Source organism: Galeopterus variegatus, unplaced genomic scaffold, assembly GCF_000696425.1.
Source record: "Galeopterus variegatus unplaced genomic scaffold, G_variegatus-3.0.2 Scaffold5993, whole genome shotgun sequence".
In the NCBI taxonomy this organism is placed as follows: domain Eukaryota; kingdom Metazoa; phylum Chordata; class Mammalia; order Dermoptera; family Cynocephalidae; genus Galeopterus; species Galeopterus variegatus.
The window spans coordinates 62,624-78,308 of NW_007732104.1; the positions used below are offsets into that span (position 1 = coordinate 62,624).

The 15,685-nt window shown below is 49.4% G+C and overlaps 1 protein-coding gene across 1 annotated transcript in view; it reads right to left on the minus strand.

Annotated features, from left to right (window-relative positions):
- Positions 1-8,233: 8,233 nt before the first annotated feature.
- Positions 8,234-15,685, minus strand: part of LOC103605698 (RAC-gamma serine/threonine-protein kinase-like) — a 102,186-nt gene continuing 94,734 nt past the window's right edge. Inside the window, exons 7-8 of the mRNA XM_008590324.1 lie at positions 14,363-14,484; positions 8,234-13,671 (exon numbers count right to left, since the gene is read on the minus strand). Coding sequence (XP_008588546.1) covers positions 13,566-13,671; positions 14,363-14,484 — 228 coding nt within the window. The 3' untranslated portion in view covers positions 8,234-13,565. The remainder of the gene's footprint in view (positions 13,672-14,362; positions 14,485-15,685) is intronic.

Below are 15,685 nucleotides of genomic sequence, written 5' to 3' on the forward strand. Positions count from 1 at the left end.
GCTGGCGTATGGAACGCAACCTCTTTCTTCCCACGCTGCTTCTCTTCCTGTCAGAGAGGCTGTGCTTTCTGCCCCATCAAGCAATTTGTCAGGATAATGAGGTGGCCCGTGGGCTGGCCATGGCCACCGCCTTAATTAGGATTTCACCAAGTGCTCACCCTGAGTGCCCAGGGGACTTCCCGCAGGAAGTGCTGGGAATGATTAATGGGAAAAACAGATCTGGAGATGAAAATGATGAGGAATTGACCCTCATTCTCTTTTCAAAGTGACCACGTGCTGAAGGGTTGTCAGGAAGCTGTAAATACTGACTTTCCCACTCACCCCACCAAATCCCTCTGCAGAGCATTCGTTTGTTCACAAACAGTGGGCACCGCCGGGTGCCAGTCCCTGAACTACGGCCTGGAGATGTTGGCACGGCCCCACTCCTGTCCCTGCATGGGGAAGGCGTAGAGCACGGCTCTGAGTCCGAGCCACACGGCACCACCGTCGTCCAGGATGCCAGGGCCCCACCGCGTGCAACCAAGGCAGCATGGCCGGTGGCAGTGCCCAGGAGTCTGCATCCTAACAGGTTGTGGGGGTACCTGTGGAGGACACTAAAGTTTGAGAACCTCCCAAGTGTTTGAAGCCAGAAAGAACAGAGAATAGTTCCAGACTGTGTCGTTGTTGTGAAGCCCTGGACAAGTCACTTAAGTCTCCTCTGAGCCTCAGTTTCCCCTTCTACACAATTGGCATGATGCCCACCTAACAGAGGGATATTGGAAGTTATTAAATGGTGCAGCTGTGAGGGGCTTGGCAGGCGCTCAGGCATGTAGTAGGCTGAAGAAATGTCAGGTTTTTCTTTTCCTTTCTCCCCCAATCTTGAGAAGGTCCTGGGAGAGCCACCAGGGAGAGCAGCACAGCGAAGGCAGGGCTTGTGGAGCCAGCAGCAGCGGGACGTTCTTCGCTCCTCTCGGCCGTGCTTCTCAGGTGTGCTCAGCCCCGAGGCCCTCACCTGCCACCTCATGGCCAGGCCCAGCCAGAGCCCAGCTGTGTGGGTGGGCCCTGAGACAGGGCCCTGGCGGTGCCAGCTAGGCCTGGCCAACCAAAGGTCAGGGCAACAGGGCCGCTGGCTCTCCAGGCAAGTGATGAGGCTCCTGCCACACGTGACGTAGGGACTGTGACTCATGGCATGCGTGAATCTTTTGGCCTCTAAGACCCGAGAACTGTTTCAGAACTTGGATTATGGGGAGTCTTGTGTAGAAGCTCAGAGCACATGGCAGTTTCCTGTGGCTTCTGGAATTGATCATTATAATGTGGGCTTTTCCTTTTAACTCCCCATCTGCCTACTTTACAGCACACTCAGATCCTAACATGGACCATCTATGCTTAGAAGCTTCTTCTAGGGCTTTAAAAATCTGGTAATTGCCAAATAAATGGCAGAATTTCACAAAATGCATTAAACAACCCAAACTTCAAAAAACCCTCAGAAAAATGAGCAGATCTTTCTTCTCTGGCCTGACGCAACAGAGCTGATTTGCCTGTCCTGTGCTATCCGTACTGGCCCATCTGGCTTGTCTCTAAAGGAGCCTTTCAGAGACACATATTGCACTTGGGAGTTACTTAAATATGAACATGACAAAAGAAATTTGGTAGAGGAAATGTTGGCTTTCAGTAGCAAATACCAGTGGTCAGACAGGAGGCAGGGATCCAGTTTTGCAACGCTCTGCAGAATACCTAAACCCGGAGCCTGCGCTTTCTGCCGAAGTGCTGCATTAGCCTCTAGGTAGGGCTGTCAGCAGACGTGGACCTCTGGGATGCATTTTGGCCATGGAATAAACTTGACTTGGGAGTTAAGGTTCCATTGAGCCCTTGAAGAGAGTAAGGCTGCTGTTGGACCCCAGCGGGTATTTCGGAAGACGCTGACTCCTGAGGGCTCTGGAGCGATCAGCGCCCTCTGTGTTTGCCCGGAGAGAGTGCTCTGGGCCCAGCCCTGGGCCTTACCATTACAGCTGCCTTCACCCCCCGTTTAGGAATAGTTTAGCTAAAGGCTTCCATTTTCTCAGCCTGGCTGAATGACACATAATAACTTGAGTTTGCATTTCCAGCTCTAACAATCTCTGTCCGCTCAGTACCCGGGCAGCTGCTCCGGAGCAGAGTCACTTCCCAACGACTCGCTCCCATGTCCTGACCTCCTGCCCTAAAGCAGACGTTTGCTGCTGGGGCTCGGGGTTGGCCTGTGGCCTCTGACAGGAAAGGTCTCGCCTGTTTAGAAGGCCTTATTGTGAAAGGCCTGGAACACGCAGCACCTCCCGTGTGGCAGAGGGAGCTTGTGTCGTGGTGGCGGCTGTGCTCACCGGCCTGCAGGGACAGAGCTCAGGTGCTGACTGTCACGCTCGAGGCTTGCTTTTTGGCTTGTTCTTAGTTTAGGGCTGACTTAAAATAATGGCTTTATTAATCTGCCTTGCTCTGGGGGACAAAAATTCTAGAAAATGGCTTTTAAATGTCACAAAACGTCCATATTGGTCCTTGTGGAGAAATAGACACTGAAACTCTAACCCAGCTTCACCCCAAACCCGCTCCCCTCCTTCCTGTCTCCAGCAATAGGCACCCCTGCTCTTCTTGGGAGGCAGGCCCTGGTTGGGGGAGTTGGGACCGTGGTAGTGGTGGCGTGGGGGTGGCATCTGGGCTGAGGGCCATGGGTCCCAGGGGAGTTTAGGCAAGACCTGACAGCTGGAGCAGGGTCAGGGGTCTGCGACCCAGAGCCTGGGGGCTGGAGCATCCAGCCAGGACGGGTGGAGCCAGCTGGTGAGGAAACCCGAGCTCTCTTCAGGGAGAACGGCCTCTGGCAGAGGGGGAGGAACAGACACTGTCCACTCAGAGGATCATCCTAGACACCAAGATGACCTTACGTGTTTACGTATTTATTTGGTAATGAAAATGGTTTCCACTGACTTGCGCATTCTGTTCGCTGTTGTCCTAAGCGGCCTGTTTGGTTCAGTCCTCAGTGCTCAGTCCCTTCCTAGGAATCACTTGCAGTTTAGAAAACAGAGCCTGAAACCGCCTTGTCAGTGGCTAATCAGTTGGCCCTATGACTTCTAAGCGTTCTTGGCAGTGAATTTACTCTCTAATTTGATTTAAACTTGTCCATGGATCCAGCAGCCATAGGTGATTATACTCAGGATCACTGACATTCTCTTCGTTACACCAAAGCACTCACAGCCTAGAGCTGCAAAGACATTGATGGTGGTGGTGGCAGGAAAGGCCCCTTTGGGACCGGAGGCAAAGGGAGGAGGGAAACTCTAGAAATGTGACTGCAAGTGAGGGAGAGTGGGACCCGGGTGCGGGGACGTGTGCAGATCGCCCACGCTGGGACTTGGAGGGGTCACTCGTCGGTGCGGGGGCTTCGGCCAGCACACTGAGGAGCTCCCACACAGCCAGCTACCTGCAGGACAGATGGTGCTTACACAGAACTGCAGATACACCGAGTAAAATAAACTAAAAAGCCTCCTCCTGAACCAAGATTTTTTGGAAAGAATTCTAAATAGATGAAAACAAACAATTTGATTTCAACCAAATTGTTGTTTTTTTGTTTTTATCCTGATTTTCACCCGAATTGTCAGTCTCAAAAATAAACACTGATACATTCCCAGAAAATATTTTTCAAATAAAAACTGACTCTGTTAAAGTTTGCCCTGATTCTTTCAAAACTGTGTACAAGACACTGTCAACCAAAGTGACTTGCATATTTTTTTAAATAAACTTGGAACATATGCAGCTAAAATGTCATTAACTCCCTGCTGCCTGAGTGTTTTTAAAGAATGACATAAGACCCCGGGTGCCGCATTTCTAACATAAGGGTCTTAGGACCCTCCAAGAAACTTCCCCAAGCAGCTCAAACAGCCTATGGTTTTTTTCATTTTTTGTTTTTTTAACTGAGTGCCCTGCATGTAATTTATATTGAAAAGCACAAAGAATTTCATTTGACCCACACTTACTCTTCCATTGACATCACATTGTCCAAAAGTGAATACTTTCAGAATAAGAATCGTGCAGGAGGGGCTGGTGGGTTAGCTCAGTTGGCTGGAGCGCGGTGTTACAACACCAAGGTCAAGGGTTCGGATCCCCATAACAGCCAGTCTCCAAAAAAAGAAGAATCGTGGAAGAAAAATAAATTGAATTTTATATTGCTTCAGATACATTTGCCCTGCTTATTGCTTCCTGAGTCAGACATTACATTTTGCAATATAAATTCACAATCAAGATTTTAAGGGGAGCTAAATATTTTAATCCAATTAGACAAGTGAACAAAACACTGAATATTACATGGAGTGTAGATAAGTGGTTCTTGCCTTTAAAAGACTGTAATTCCGTCACATTACAACCCCAAATGTCAGCGTTGTCTTTATTTTTAACGCTTTCAAACATGAGGCAGCCAGAGGCTCCACTCTCTGCTGTTGGTGACACTGTCTGTCCTTTGGGGATTCTTAAAATCTATTTACCACGGAAACATGGTTCAATAAAACACAGACACCTGCCCATGTGCAGAGCAAGTTCTCGTGGCTTACGGGACTCGAGAAAGCCAGAAGCCTACGAACTCGCATCCCGAGTTGCGGAAGGCAGGCTTGTGTTTGAGGGCTCTGGGGAGGGCAGAGCACCCCAGTGACAGTCCCTGAAACCCAGCCCCTCCTGCTCATGCTCCAGCTTTCCTGGCCCACACAGGGCCGCCTCCCTGCGCCCTGCAAGTCCCAAGTCCAGCTTGGGATGCTGTTTTACAGAGAGCCACACCTTGTCTGCAGGGCGGCCTTTCCTGCGCCCACTTCTCATTTCTCTGCCTTCTACGCCTCTCTTCCCTTCTTGGAAGCCAGACGCAGCAAAGCCCAGGCTGGCAGTCAAGAAACAGGCTTTGAACTCTGGCCACTGCAGGCCAGGAAAGAATGACCGGGTGGTCTGGGGCGACCTCGCTCCTGTCCCGCTTCGCAGATGGCAACAGCCACGTTCCCACTAAGGTCCTGGCCAGCCCGTAGTTCCACGAACAGTCACCTTGGTTGCTCAGGGGGGGCGCCTTCACCGATCTGCTGAGAACGGGCAGGGTGGCCTGGCATGAGAGAGGCTGGACTCTGAGGTCAAACTGTCTGGGTTCACATCTCAGCTCTGCACCACTTCAGGTAAACTTTTTAGCTTCTGTATCACTCAATTTCTGGCAAAAAAGAAAAAAAAAAAAAAAAAGAACCAGCTTTCCTTCAAAAGGGAGCTCCTCAAGTTGCCCAGAGCCCAGCACTGATGATGACGAAGCCAAGAGAGTTAGTGCTGAGATCACTGTAGGCTTTCCAAAGGGCCACTTGAGAGAAATAATCTAACATCCGTTTTGCAGAGATGGAAAAATAAGGCCCAGAGGAATGAAGTGAACAGAAGTGGGACATGGATGGGCAGGAAGCCACCTCGTCCTCGAGAGCTGGGCCGCAGGCTGGGGAGAAGGGGGTGCCCCAGCGGGTAAGGACGGACGGGCAGGCCCAGAGCTGCTGCAGCAGCAGGAGCAGGTCCCCTCCCAGAACGCCAGGGGAGGCTGCCTGCCAGGGCCTTTGTCACCTCAGGGCAAGCTTTGCAGTGCCCCAGACGGAGCTGCCCTCTTGAGTTAAAAATAGATGCCTTACCAAAGCCAGACGCACAGGGAACAGGACTAGTTTGTGACCTGGCCACGTGGACACACGTGTGCACATGAGGAAGGCTGCAGCGGGGCTGGGGCGCAAGGGGGCACGAATGGCCTTTCAGACCGGCCTGGGGACAAGAACCCAGCCCACAACCCGGCTTCTGGGGAACAGTCCAGGTCACCGGAAGCAACTCATGTTTTAATCTCTGGACATAGTCAAACATCAGACGTAGATTAGGCAGCAGTCAGGGTGTGTGGAGAGGAGGCTCCGTCAGGATTGAAAATGAGTAAAAAATGGGTTAGGACAGAGGGCCTGGCGGGGAGCATGTCTGTCATCTGCGGACAGTCCAGAGGAGCGGCTGCCGATGGGGCCACAGCACCCGGGGACCACGGCAAGGGCCCGGTGTGCTCGGTCCTCTCCTGGACAGCCGGGCTGGGCACTGTGGGAGGATGACGGAGCCGACTTTCTGGAAATAAGCATCGCTGATCTCCCAAGGAGGGAGGGCAGGTAAGCCAGATTCGGGCAGTCACCGGAGGACGTGCTGTCGCATGGGGGCAGGCACTGAGCAACGTGCATCACCAGGTCCACGTGCCGCCCTCAGCAGACAGGACAGCAGTGCCACAGGGCACAGCATCCACCAGCCCCTGCACACTGAGCGCCCGTCCTGGGGAGGACACGGTGCCAGGTACCGAGTGCCACAGTGGGAAAGTGACGGAGAGGGGACGGCTTCTCGCCCAAACCAGGTAAAATACAAACCCGCCGAAGAGAGCGCGGGAACGTGCTCCTGGAGACACGCTGGGATGGCCCCCCACAGAGCGGGGACAGATGGATGATGACAAATCACTAGACGCCTGGGAGCCCACGGCCCCACCAAGACTCATCACGGGCAAGGCCAGTGTCCCGGAGCTAAGCGCAACCCCAGACTGCGCGCACGACCCGTGCCCCAGCCCTTCCTTCCAGGCCACTGCTGCTGTGCCCGGCGCTGTCCCCCACGTTCAGCTGCAGTTCTCTCTCGAATGTGCCTGTTGTGGCTCATGCTCATCCTTGCACCGAAAGTCACCAGAGAATGTCTGAGGTTCGGAAGTGAGCCAAACCTCGAGAGCATCCACGCCCCAGGCGACCTGCCTCGTTCTCAGTCCCTAGAGGGAGGGTCGTTCACAACAGTCACCTGGCAGAAGTGCCCTGGGGCGGGTCAGTCAAAGCAGATCAGCTCGAGATGGAGACCCGTGCGTGGTCACATGGAGCTGGTGGCAGCCTCCGTGCTGTGTTCCCTATTCCCGTGCCCCTGTGCGATGTCACAGTAAAGGGCAGGGGAGACTCCCCTGTGGTGGCTCAGGAAGGGCCCAGGGAACAGAAGCACTGGGGACCGTAGGGGAGGCCACCCCAGCACAGCGCAGGGTGCCTGGCCCGGGTGAGGCTCTTTGTCTCAGCCCGAGGCCCAGGTGCACGCATCATGCTCCGATGACCCTGCACGGAGACGCTTCCACTCAGCCTTACTCTTACTGCGAAGTCCGCTTGAAACGTATATGTTATCTTTTTTTCATTTTGAAAAAAGGCAACAGACTGATTTCCATATATTTATTTTGTGTGAATCTATTTGTGTCACTCATCATCCTGTCCTGAAAGTCCCCAGCAAGTAATCACGGCTTAAACTCGGATGACAGGAGCCCTCCCTCTGAGCCTAGCTGTTGGGGACGGCCAGGCTGTGTCTCCTGAAGTCAGTTCCCAGCTACACAGGGACCAGACTGGGCCTGGCCTGCACCGCTTTCCCCTTTACCTGTTGACATGACAACAGAGGTTTGGGAGACACCGTCTTGACCCTCCTTTGAACTTGACACCCCCAGAAGGCGATGACAGCATTTCTGTCCTCTTACCACATGGTGCATTGTAGGAATAGTCAAGACATGTTCTGTGGAACGTGACTGTTCCTAGTGGTTTCGGCCACTACCTCCCGATGTGGTCTCACCTGCACAGCTGTCAACAAAGGCGGTCAATGGCGTCCAATATGTTCCTCTCCCTAAACTGATGTGCACGGAGTGGTTTTGAAGCATTTCTATCTGTTTAAAACTAAGAGACCACAGTACGCCAAAGTCCCTCTTCCAGCCTGGGGGGCTTTCCATGCGTGGACGCTTTATATACGATACAGTAAATTGTCTACAGCTAAAAATTTGCAGGTTGTAGCTTGTGTTGTTTCACCAGAAATGTGTTAGGGGCGTTTGGTCTATGTCCTGTTTTGTTCTAGCTTCACCTGCCACATAGATTAATTTTCAGTAAAGAGACTCCAGCACCAATCAGCGTCTCCTTTCTCAGAGAGGGAAGAGCTGGATCTCTGGCCGTGTCCAGACATCCGCCTGTCCTAGTTGAAGAGGCACACGGATGCCTGGAGTCAGGCTGTCTTCAGATTTAAAGCATTAACATGAGATGGTTAAACTTACGTTCATTTGAGCCGAGGGCTTTGACCTATGGTCAAGACGAGGCACCAACTTTTCATACAGTTGGTTACATATAATTTCCGCATTTTCAGCAATAGGAATATTTTTCTCCAAAAATTTATTATAGGTGACTGAACCAACCAATGAGAAGACAAATCACATTGAAGAACATGATCTATTTAAACTTACGTTTTATTATTTTTTCCAGTTACCCAGCATGCCACAATCTGATTGCTGACCTGGATGAAACAGAGTGAAACCAATGATTTACAGAGATATTTACATTCACCCAACGTGTACTTCACATGACACGACGCACCATGACCTCCCCTGGCTGCAGCGGAGCCGTCCCTGCGCGACAGACGGGCGGGGCGGGTCCGTCACCAGGCGACAGGAGCTCCTGGGGTGTTTTCAGGAACGCTCCAAGTCACTGTGTTTTCAGTCTGCTTGTTTGATGCTCGGTTACACACAGGAATTTCAATAAATGAACTTTGGAGAGACCTGGACTGTAATGTTTCCTTTTACCTTGCAGCGGTGAACGCCACACACCAGAAAGGCACATATTTGAACGAGGCCGACGTGTATTAAGGACCAAACTTTTTTCCTGCCCTTAGTTTTTCTTCCCTTTTTCTGATCTGTACGTACATGTCATTCCCCTGCCCTTAATCACCGTCCCCTAAGACTCCGCTACTCATCATCTGACTGACTCGTGCAGTCGGGACACCAGGAAGCACCGAACATTCTTCTCCCATTCCGTTAACCCCAGAAACAGACAAAAAAGCATCTTTGGCTTGGTGGTGGTGGATTTTTTCTTCCATATGCAGTATTTGAGGGGAGCTTAAAATGTAGTGAAATTAGAAAATTTACTTAAAGAGTATATCAAATACCTGTACACTGATCATTTTAGTCTAAAATAGTATTTCTCCTACACAGTTAAGCCCTCAAATGCTTTAAAGTAATAAAAAATGGACACTGACAATTTTGTGTTGGACTTGAGGGTGACAACTCAACACTAAAGGCAAGGCTGCAGCGGGGACAAGTCCCTGACCTCAGGGCTGTTCTCCCGGCCAGGGACCCACCGCCACTGTCTCAACACTGGCCTGGCGGTGCCCCGCGTCCTGCCCTGCCTCTCAGAAGTGACGTGGAGGACGCAGGTTCCGGACGTGGTGACATCTACACACACAGACGATTCCAGTCTCTTGAGCACATAAGGGTTTCAAGCCTGAAATAGCAGAACTTCCATTCAGATGCAGAAGTTTTCGATTTCATCAAACATGCCAGACATAAAGCCTGTCCCATGAGATATTTCAGTCGTCAGTTCTGTTTTAGGTACGCTGTGAATAAATTATACAATAGCCTGAAAATAGCACCTTTAAAGAATGATCGAGGTCACTTCATGTTAGACTCCCAGATCTGTCAACCCCAGTGGTTTTAAGAGCACGTGTAAGGATGCCCTCAAGTGTGGCTGTGACACACACACACACGTGCCTGACAAACTCTGTTCCCCAAGCCATCCTCCATCTGGCTTAATCACAGGAACAAAGCCAAGTTTCTACAATTGTAGCTTTATGAGGTAAAATCTGAAAAAGGCCCCATCCAAAATGATTCACCGTAAACCAGATTGTGGCTCAGCCATCCTGCCCGTCTACCACCCGTGTCCCCTACGTTTGTTAGCCACGAAGTGTTAAAAGAACACTGAGAGGAAGTACGCACAACAGTACAGTATCAGGAAGACATTAATGAGCAGCTACACCCCTGAAGAACTTGGGGTCCAAACCATTGGTTGTGAAGATGATTAGGGTCTGAGACCTCCCCCATGCCTGGCTTCACAGCAGATCTGTCCTGCGCCCAATGCTGAGGTGGGCACCACTCCTTCCAGGAGCCTTTTGCCAGTTTGTACAACTTCACTATTGCCATTTTACTGAAGTAAAAATAATCCCATGTGAGCTGAGCTAGGAGGAACTTCTGTATTTTTCTGCCACATTTCATACAGGGTAGGTTAAAACCAGGTGGAGCTACTAAAAACCCTTTCCCCCCCCACCAGAAGAGTCTAATTTCCCGAGTTTACAGAACCACGTCCAACGACAATAAAGAGAGAAGCAGCGGGTTGGCAGAGTGCTTTATTCAGGCCGTCTGTACGAAGGAAGGTCATGTGCGTCCCTACCATATACGTGTAAAAATACTAAGGATGTACAGTGTACAAAAACAGCTTCTTGTAGTTATTTCACATCCTTGTGGGCCATATACTTAAGGAAATAAACAGTTTTAGTATGACCGACAGTAATAGTAATACAGTTTCTTGGGTTCATAGTTAACGTCTGCTTAAAATCCTTAACCAGATGACTAGATCTTGCGTGGGTCTAATGAAAGAACTAGCAAGGTCAAGAGATGTCACAAACTATAAAGCTACAGGGAGGTAACTCAATGACCAATTTAGAGGTTTTCTTTTTATTTAAATAAATACTTTACGTTTCATGCTTGCCTGTAATGCACTACCAGGAGCAAGATTCAGGAAATTCTACTGTAGACAGTACAGACAGTAGCAGCAAAGTGTGTACACTGAGGTGTAAGATATAGACCCTGCAGTTAGTAAGGAAGGCCCTTACTTTTGTCCTCTAGGAGAAGCAAGTGGCCCCTGCAAGAAGAGTCCACTTTAAGAAGCCAGAGACCAGGTACAGGCAATGGAAACAATACTGCAATGATGCTATGTCATCAGTGTGGGAAGCAAAGCTGTGGCGACCCCGCCCACGACCCAAGCAGAAAGGGCCAATTCCCTCCAAGACCTGCATTATGGCAGGAGGTCAAACATCAAGACAATATGAGCTGGAGTCTGCAAAGACTGAATGAACCATTTTCTGCGAGACTGAGTCCAGGTTTCAGGCCATTGCACCCGCCACGATCCACACCCACAGCCGTGGGCAACACAAGGAAAGTTTTAGAAATCTCCCTTCACGCACATTTCTGTATTTCTACCAATACCTCCACACCAGCGGACTGAGATCTGGGAAGGAAAGTAAAGGGTTCTCAAAATCGAAGCCAAGAAAACACTTGTGTGACACTCATGGTGTCTCAGGGGATAACTGACTGGCATGGCTGGGGACTGAGAGCCAGCTAGAAGGAGTGGCCAGCCTGGGGCACTGTCAGTGCCGGTCATTAACCTTTAGAAGTGTCCTTGGCCAAGGTCCTGGAAATCATCTTGAGATTTTGGGGGAAAAAACCAAAACAACAAAAAGCTACGTGCTTAGTGGACGGTGTCGCGCTTCCCCTCTGTCTCAGCTCTCTCCTCCTCCCGCCTGTCCCCTTCTCAAATGATGGATGCAGGACAACTCAAAGGACATTTCTTCTCATCTACTTTCTTGTCAAAGTGAACATTCAACATAATTCCAAGTGGAAAACAAAAAAGTTAAGCTCTATGTGTGAGAAAGAATTAACTACTACTTACTGTAACTTCCTACTTAATACTACAGATGAAGTCCACTCAGGTAGGAATATGAAAAATCAGGTAAGACCTATGTCTGAATGTGTCTTAGCTGCCTTAGTAAAATGCCCTTTAGCCCCATCAGTCCCAGTGGCCCGCCCACCGCCAGCAGTGGTTCCATAGCTGTCAGCCCACACCTCCAGCGCCGAGGCTAAGACGTCTGCACACGAGTGACTCGGCCTACTTAGAAAGTCGCGTGCCCTTCTGCACAGTGCGGTCGGGACACTACGTCGTGCTGTAGTCTCCGTTGGGAGCTGTCGGGTAGTCAGAACACATTTCCACGATCGCCCCAGGAGGGGATGGCCCCGGCCCCCGGACTTCATAGGCTGCTTTGGAAAATGTCAGCTCCTAGCACCGAAGGGTTTAATCAGAAGATCGTCATTAATGAGGGAGAAAGATGAGGTTTGCATACACGTCCCCTCAGTGAGAAACGCTGGAATTTGGGGACATGAGTCTACACAGAAAGAGAAAAGCTGGAGGTGTTCTTCTTTTGTTTTTCTCTCCCTGATGGCTTAATTCAGTGATAGATGTACCATGACCAGAATAAACACACCAGGTTCTTATCCTTTCCTGCCTACTGTGTAAACACTGGACCTGCGTCCTTGTGGCCACATGAAGCTCGTTTCCTGCTGCCACCCGGCCTCGGTTTTCTCTGCTACATCACGCTGCCAGGCCGCCGGAACACTTCAGTTCTCAACTCAGCCGACATCAACATCTTTTGTTTCAGGAACCCATTGGCATGGACAGTTGGGGATTTTCTCATTTTCAGCACCAGGGGGTTAAATGATAGCATCTCTTCTCCCAAAGCCAAATTCTAACCAATATATACAATTTCAGAGCCTTATTTTTTTTTTTACAGAGGAGAAAAGTGCATGATTCTCATTGGCGTGTACATTCCTTGCACATGGATCAAAAGAAACTGCAGTAAGTCTACCTGGTGTTAAGGTGGGCCTGCATCTGCTAACATGACATACAATTTTCATCACTAAAAAATAAATACTACTGCAAAACAAACAAAATCGTAAAAGGACATTCAAAGTTGTAACATCTGAGAAAAAGCTACTTCACACAGAACTGAGAGTAAAAAATTAAAACAAGTAAGGCAAACACCTGTTTACCTTGGTATACAAATTTTGGTGAAAAGCAGGATCATTAAACCTGTCTACATTCTTCAGCCATCAGAGGTGGTATCAAGAAGGGAAAAAGGTTTCCAAGCACAGGGAAAAACTGCTCTCTGGTGCAAACTGTGTCCTACGACCCTTTAAGTGACTTTGATGCTGTGCATATGCTTTCGTTTCTTGCAGATCAAGGTTTATCTGCCCACGATGCCCGTGAAGTCTGGACGTCCAGTGATATTGGGCTTCCTTTACAGTATCCAACAGGAATTAAAAAATATATATATATATATGTATCAACAGTTGTTCAGTCCTTCTCTCAAATGCTTCCTAATGAATTCCAGCCAAATCTTCGTGACATACCTACTTTATGCATTGATCCTATATGCTTTACTAAAGCTTTGCATATGCACATCACCACCCTTCCACAATTGCTTGTTCTGAGCTATAAACTAAATCTTCTTAGTCTAATTAGTTTTTGATTTATCTTCTAGAAAGTTAAAAAAAATGTACCTAGAATCAGTGTTTCTCATTTAGCCTTCCCTGTTAGGGGGAAAATAAAAAAAACTAGAAGAGCAAAAGGTGACAGCTGGTATACAGATGAGAGATGGTGGGCTCATGACTTCCAAAGATTGTAAAATTACTTCTTAAAGTTGCTAGAATAGTGAGACCATAGCAGCAACAACATGAGACCTTAGACTGAGATACAACTTCATGCAAAAACAAAAACTGGAGTGTGTTTGCGTATGTGTGTGTGTCCATGAGGGTGAACGGTGGCAAGGGGGGACCCTCGGCTGGTCTGGGATGTCAGAGGGCGGCCCTGCTATCTGTAAGAGCTCGGACAGTGGGGGTGTCTGGGAATCATTTTCTGGAATAGATCTCGATGACAGGGAAGGGGCAGGGTGGTGGAGGCTTATTCCCGGCCGCTGGCGGAGTAGGAAAACTGCGGGAAGTGAGGCCGTCTCTCGCTGTCCGCGCAGTCCATGCCGTCCTCGTCATCTGTGGGCAGGAGACAGCGGCTTTAGTTTCACATTCATTTTTTGCAACATTATCTCTGTTCTGTATCTTTTAACTCCTAACGTAAGAAGGATTAACAGAGGCAGGAGCTCCCATAAACTTGTCATTATCAATAAAACGTACAGTAATTATACTTCAAAAATTATCTGCTTTTCACAAAGCCATGGTCCATGAGGAAATACTACTATAACATCACCTCTAAGACATCAAAATTTCAAGATTCAATGAAGCTGAAAAAATATTAAAGCAGAGTTTTGTGTATAAGAAGGAACAATCTTCAATATCCTTTCATTTCATGAAACCACGTACGTCAAAATGACAGAAGTCAGTGAATTCTGCAGCATCCAAAGTAATCTACATAGATTCCGTTCTCAAATGTCTTCAAGTGCTTGTGGGTTTTTGTCATGGTGCTTTAGGTGTGATTGCAAAATAAAGTTTCCAATAACATTTTAATCAGCATCTAACATCTGGCTTGCCTCGCCACTCCCAACTTCCCTATGACAAAACTCTCTTATGGTACAGAGACAAAGACAGGCAGAGGAGGGAAAGATGTCAGCATCTACGTCCTGGTCCATCAGGAAACAAACAGTGAGAAAAGACTTGAAAGAGGCAATAAAAGACACTAGAGGGGCTCCCCTCCCCCCTCATCTTTCCTGTTTTCCTGTATTTAGAAAATCCCAAGTGACCTCGCACCGTCTTCTCATGTGTCCCGCCCCGGTCAACACATGCACCCGCGCCTGTGCCGCCGCGGCCACAGGACGCTGCACGTGAAGCCGTCCTGCTCTGTCTACGCTCAAGCGCGTGCTGCCCTGCGACTGAAATAAACAAGTGCTTCAAATACTCAGCCTTATTCCTGCAAGCAAAATAATTCCATCCCTCAAATCCATATAGGAAGCACACTAGCAATTCTTTTCCATTTCCGGCCTCTCCCAGCAGCACCAATTCCAGGCAATAGGAGAAAAGATACGGCCAGATCCCGCTGTACTGTGACACGGACCCTGCCACCCAACAAGGGAGCAGCATGCTTTGCCTTCGTCTGAAGGATAACATGTTTCTGTTCTTTTCTTTTCTCAATATTCTTTTTTTCAGTATTCTGTTCTTAATGCAGTAGGATTCTAAGAAATAGGATCAAGTTGGCATTAACCAAAATTTATGACCTCTAATGTCCCAGAAAATATCACTGTGTTCGGTGGGAATCAGGCCACGAAGAAGCACCCGTGGCTCCCTGCCCCGTGTGAGACCTTGACCTCGGAGGGTCTCCCTCCTCCTGCAAACACCACTGGATGCAGAGTCAGCGTCTTCAGATGGTGTGGAGGTTCAGGGAAGTCTCTGACTCCTTGTGAAATACTGGCTCCAGAATTTGTACCAAGCAAACCACATGCACCGTTAGATCAAATACTTCAGCAGGATTTTTAGGTCTGCTAAGGACAGAGGAGATGAGAACCGATGGCGATCCACTGCTGAGTCACAGAGCATAATACTCTTTAGAGAAAAGGCAGCTAAGATCTTAGGGCTCAGATTCTGACATGTGCCCATCACACCTCAAAGAAACAGTTTCCCCGGACAGCTTTGTTTTGCTGAGTGTTGCTGCAGAGCAAATGCACAGCAGCCCCGGCCCGCAGGGGTGGGGAAGCTGGCTGGGTGGGTCCTGCCTCAGCCATAGTTCCCCGCAGGGCAGGTGCTGGGCTTCCTGTTGGAGGAGGAGTCATTGCTGGATGTCAGCTGAGAATTCAAAGACAGCCTTCACTCTGCCCCTTCACCAACCAACTCGTCACACTTCTGAATATAAAGAAACCCAAATCTCACACATAACCCTGCAGTCCCCTGCACCCTGACACTCTGGAAAGCCTATGACATCACTGGATGACTCCAGCTCCCTCTGTTTTGTCAGGCTTGATAACAGTAAGGGGCGAATATCTGATCGTGGCCCCAAAACGAGCTGCGACTTGGGCAGGAGCCGGAGAAGGAGCGCAGTGGCTCCCTGGGACCTGGGTTCTGCCCCGACAGGTGAAGCCA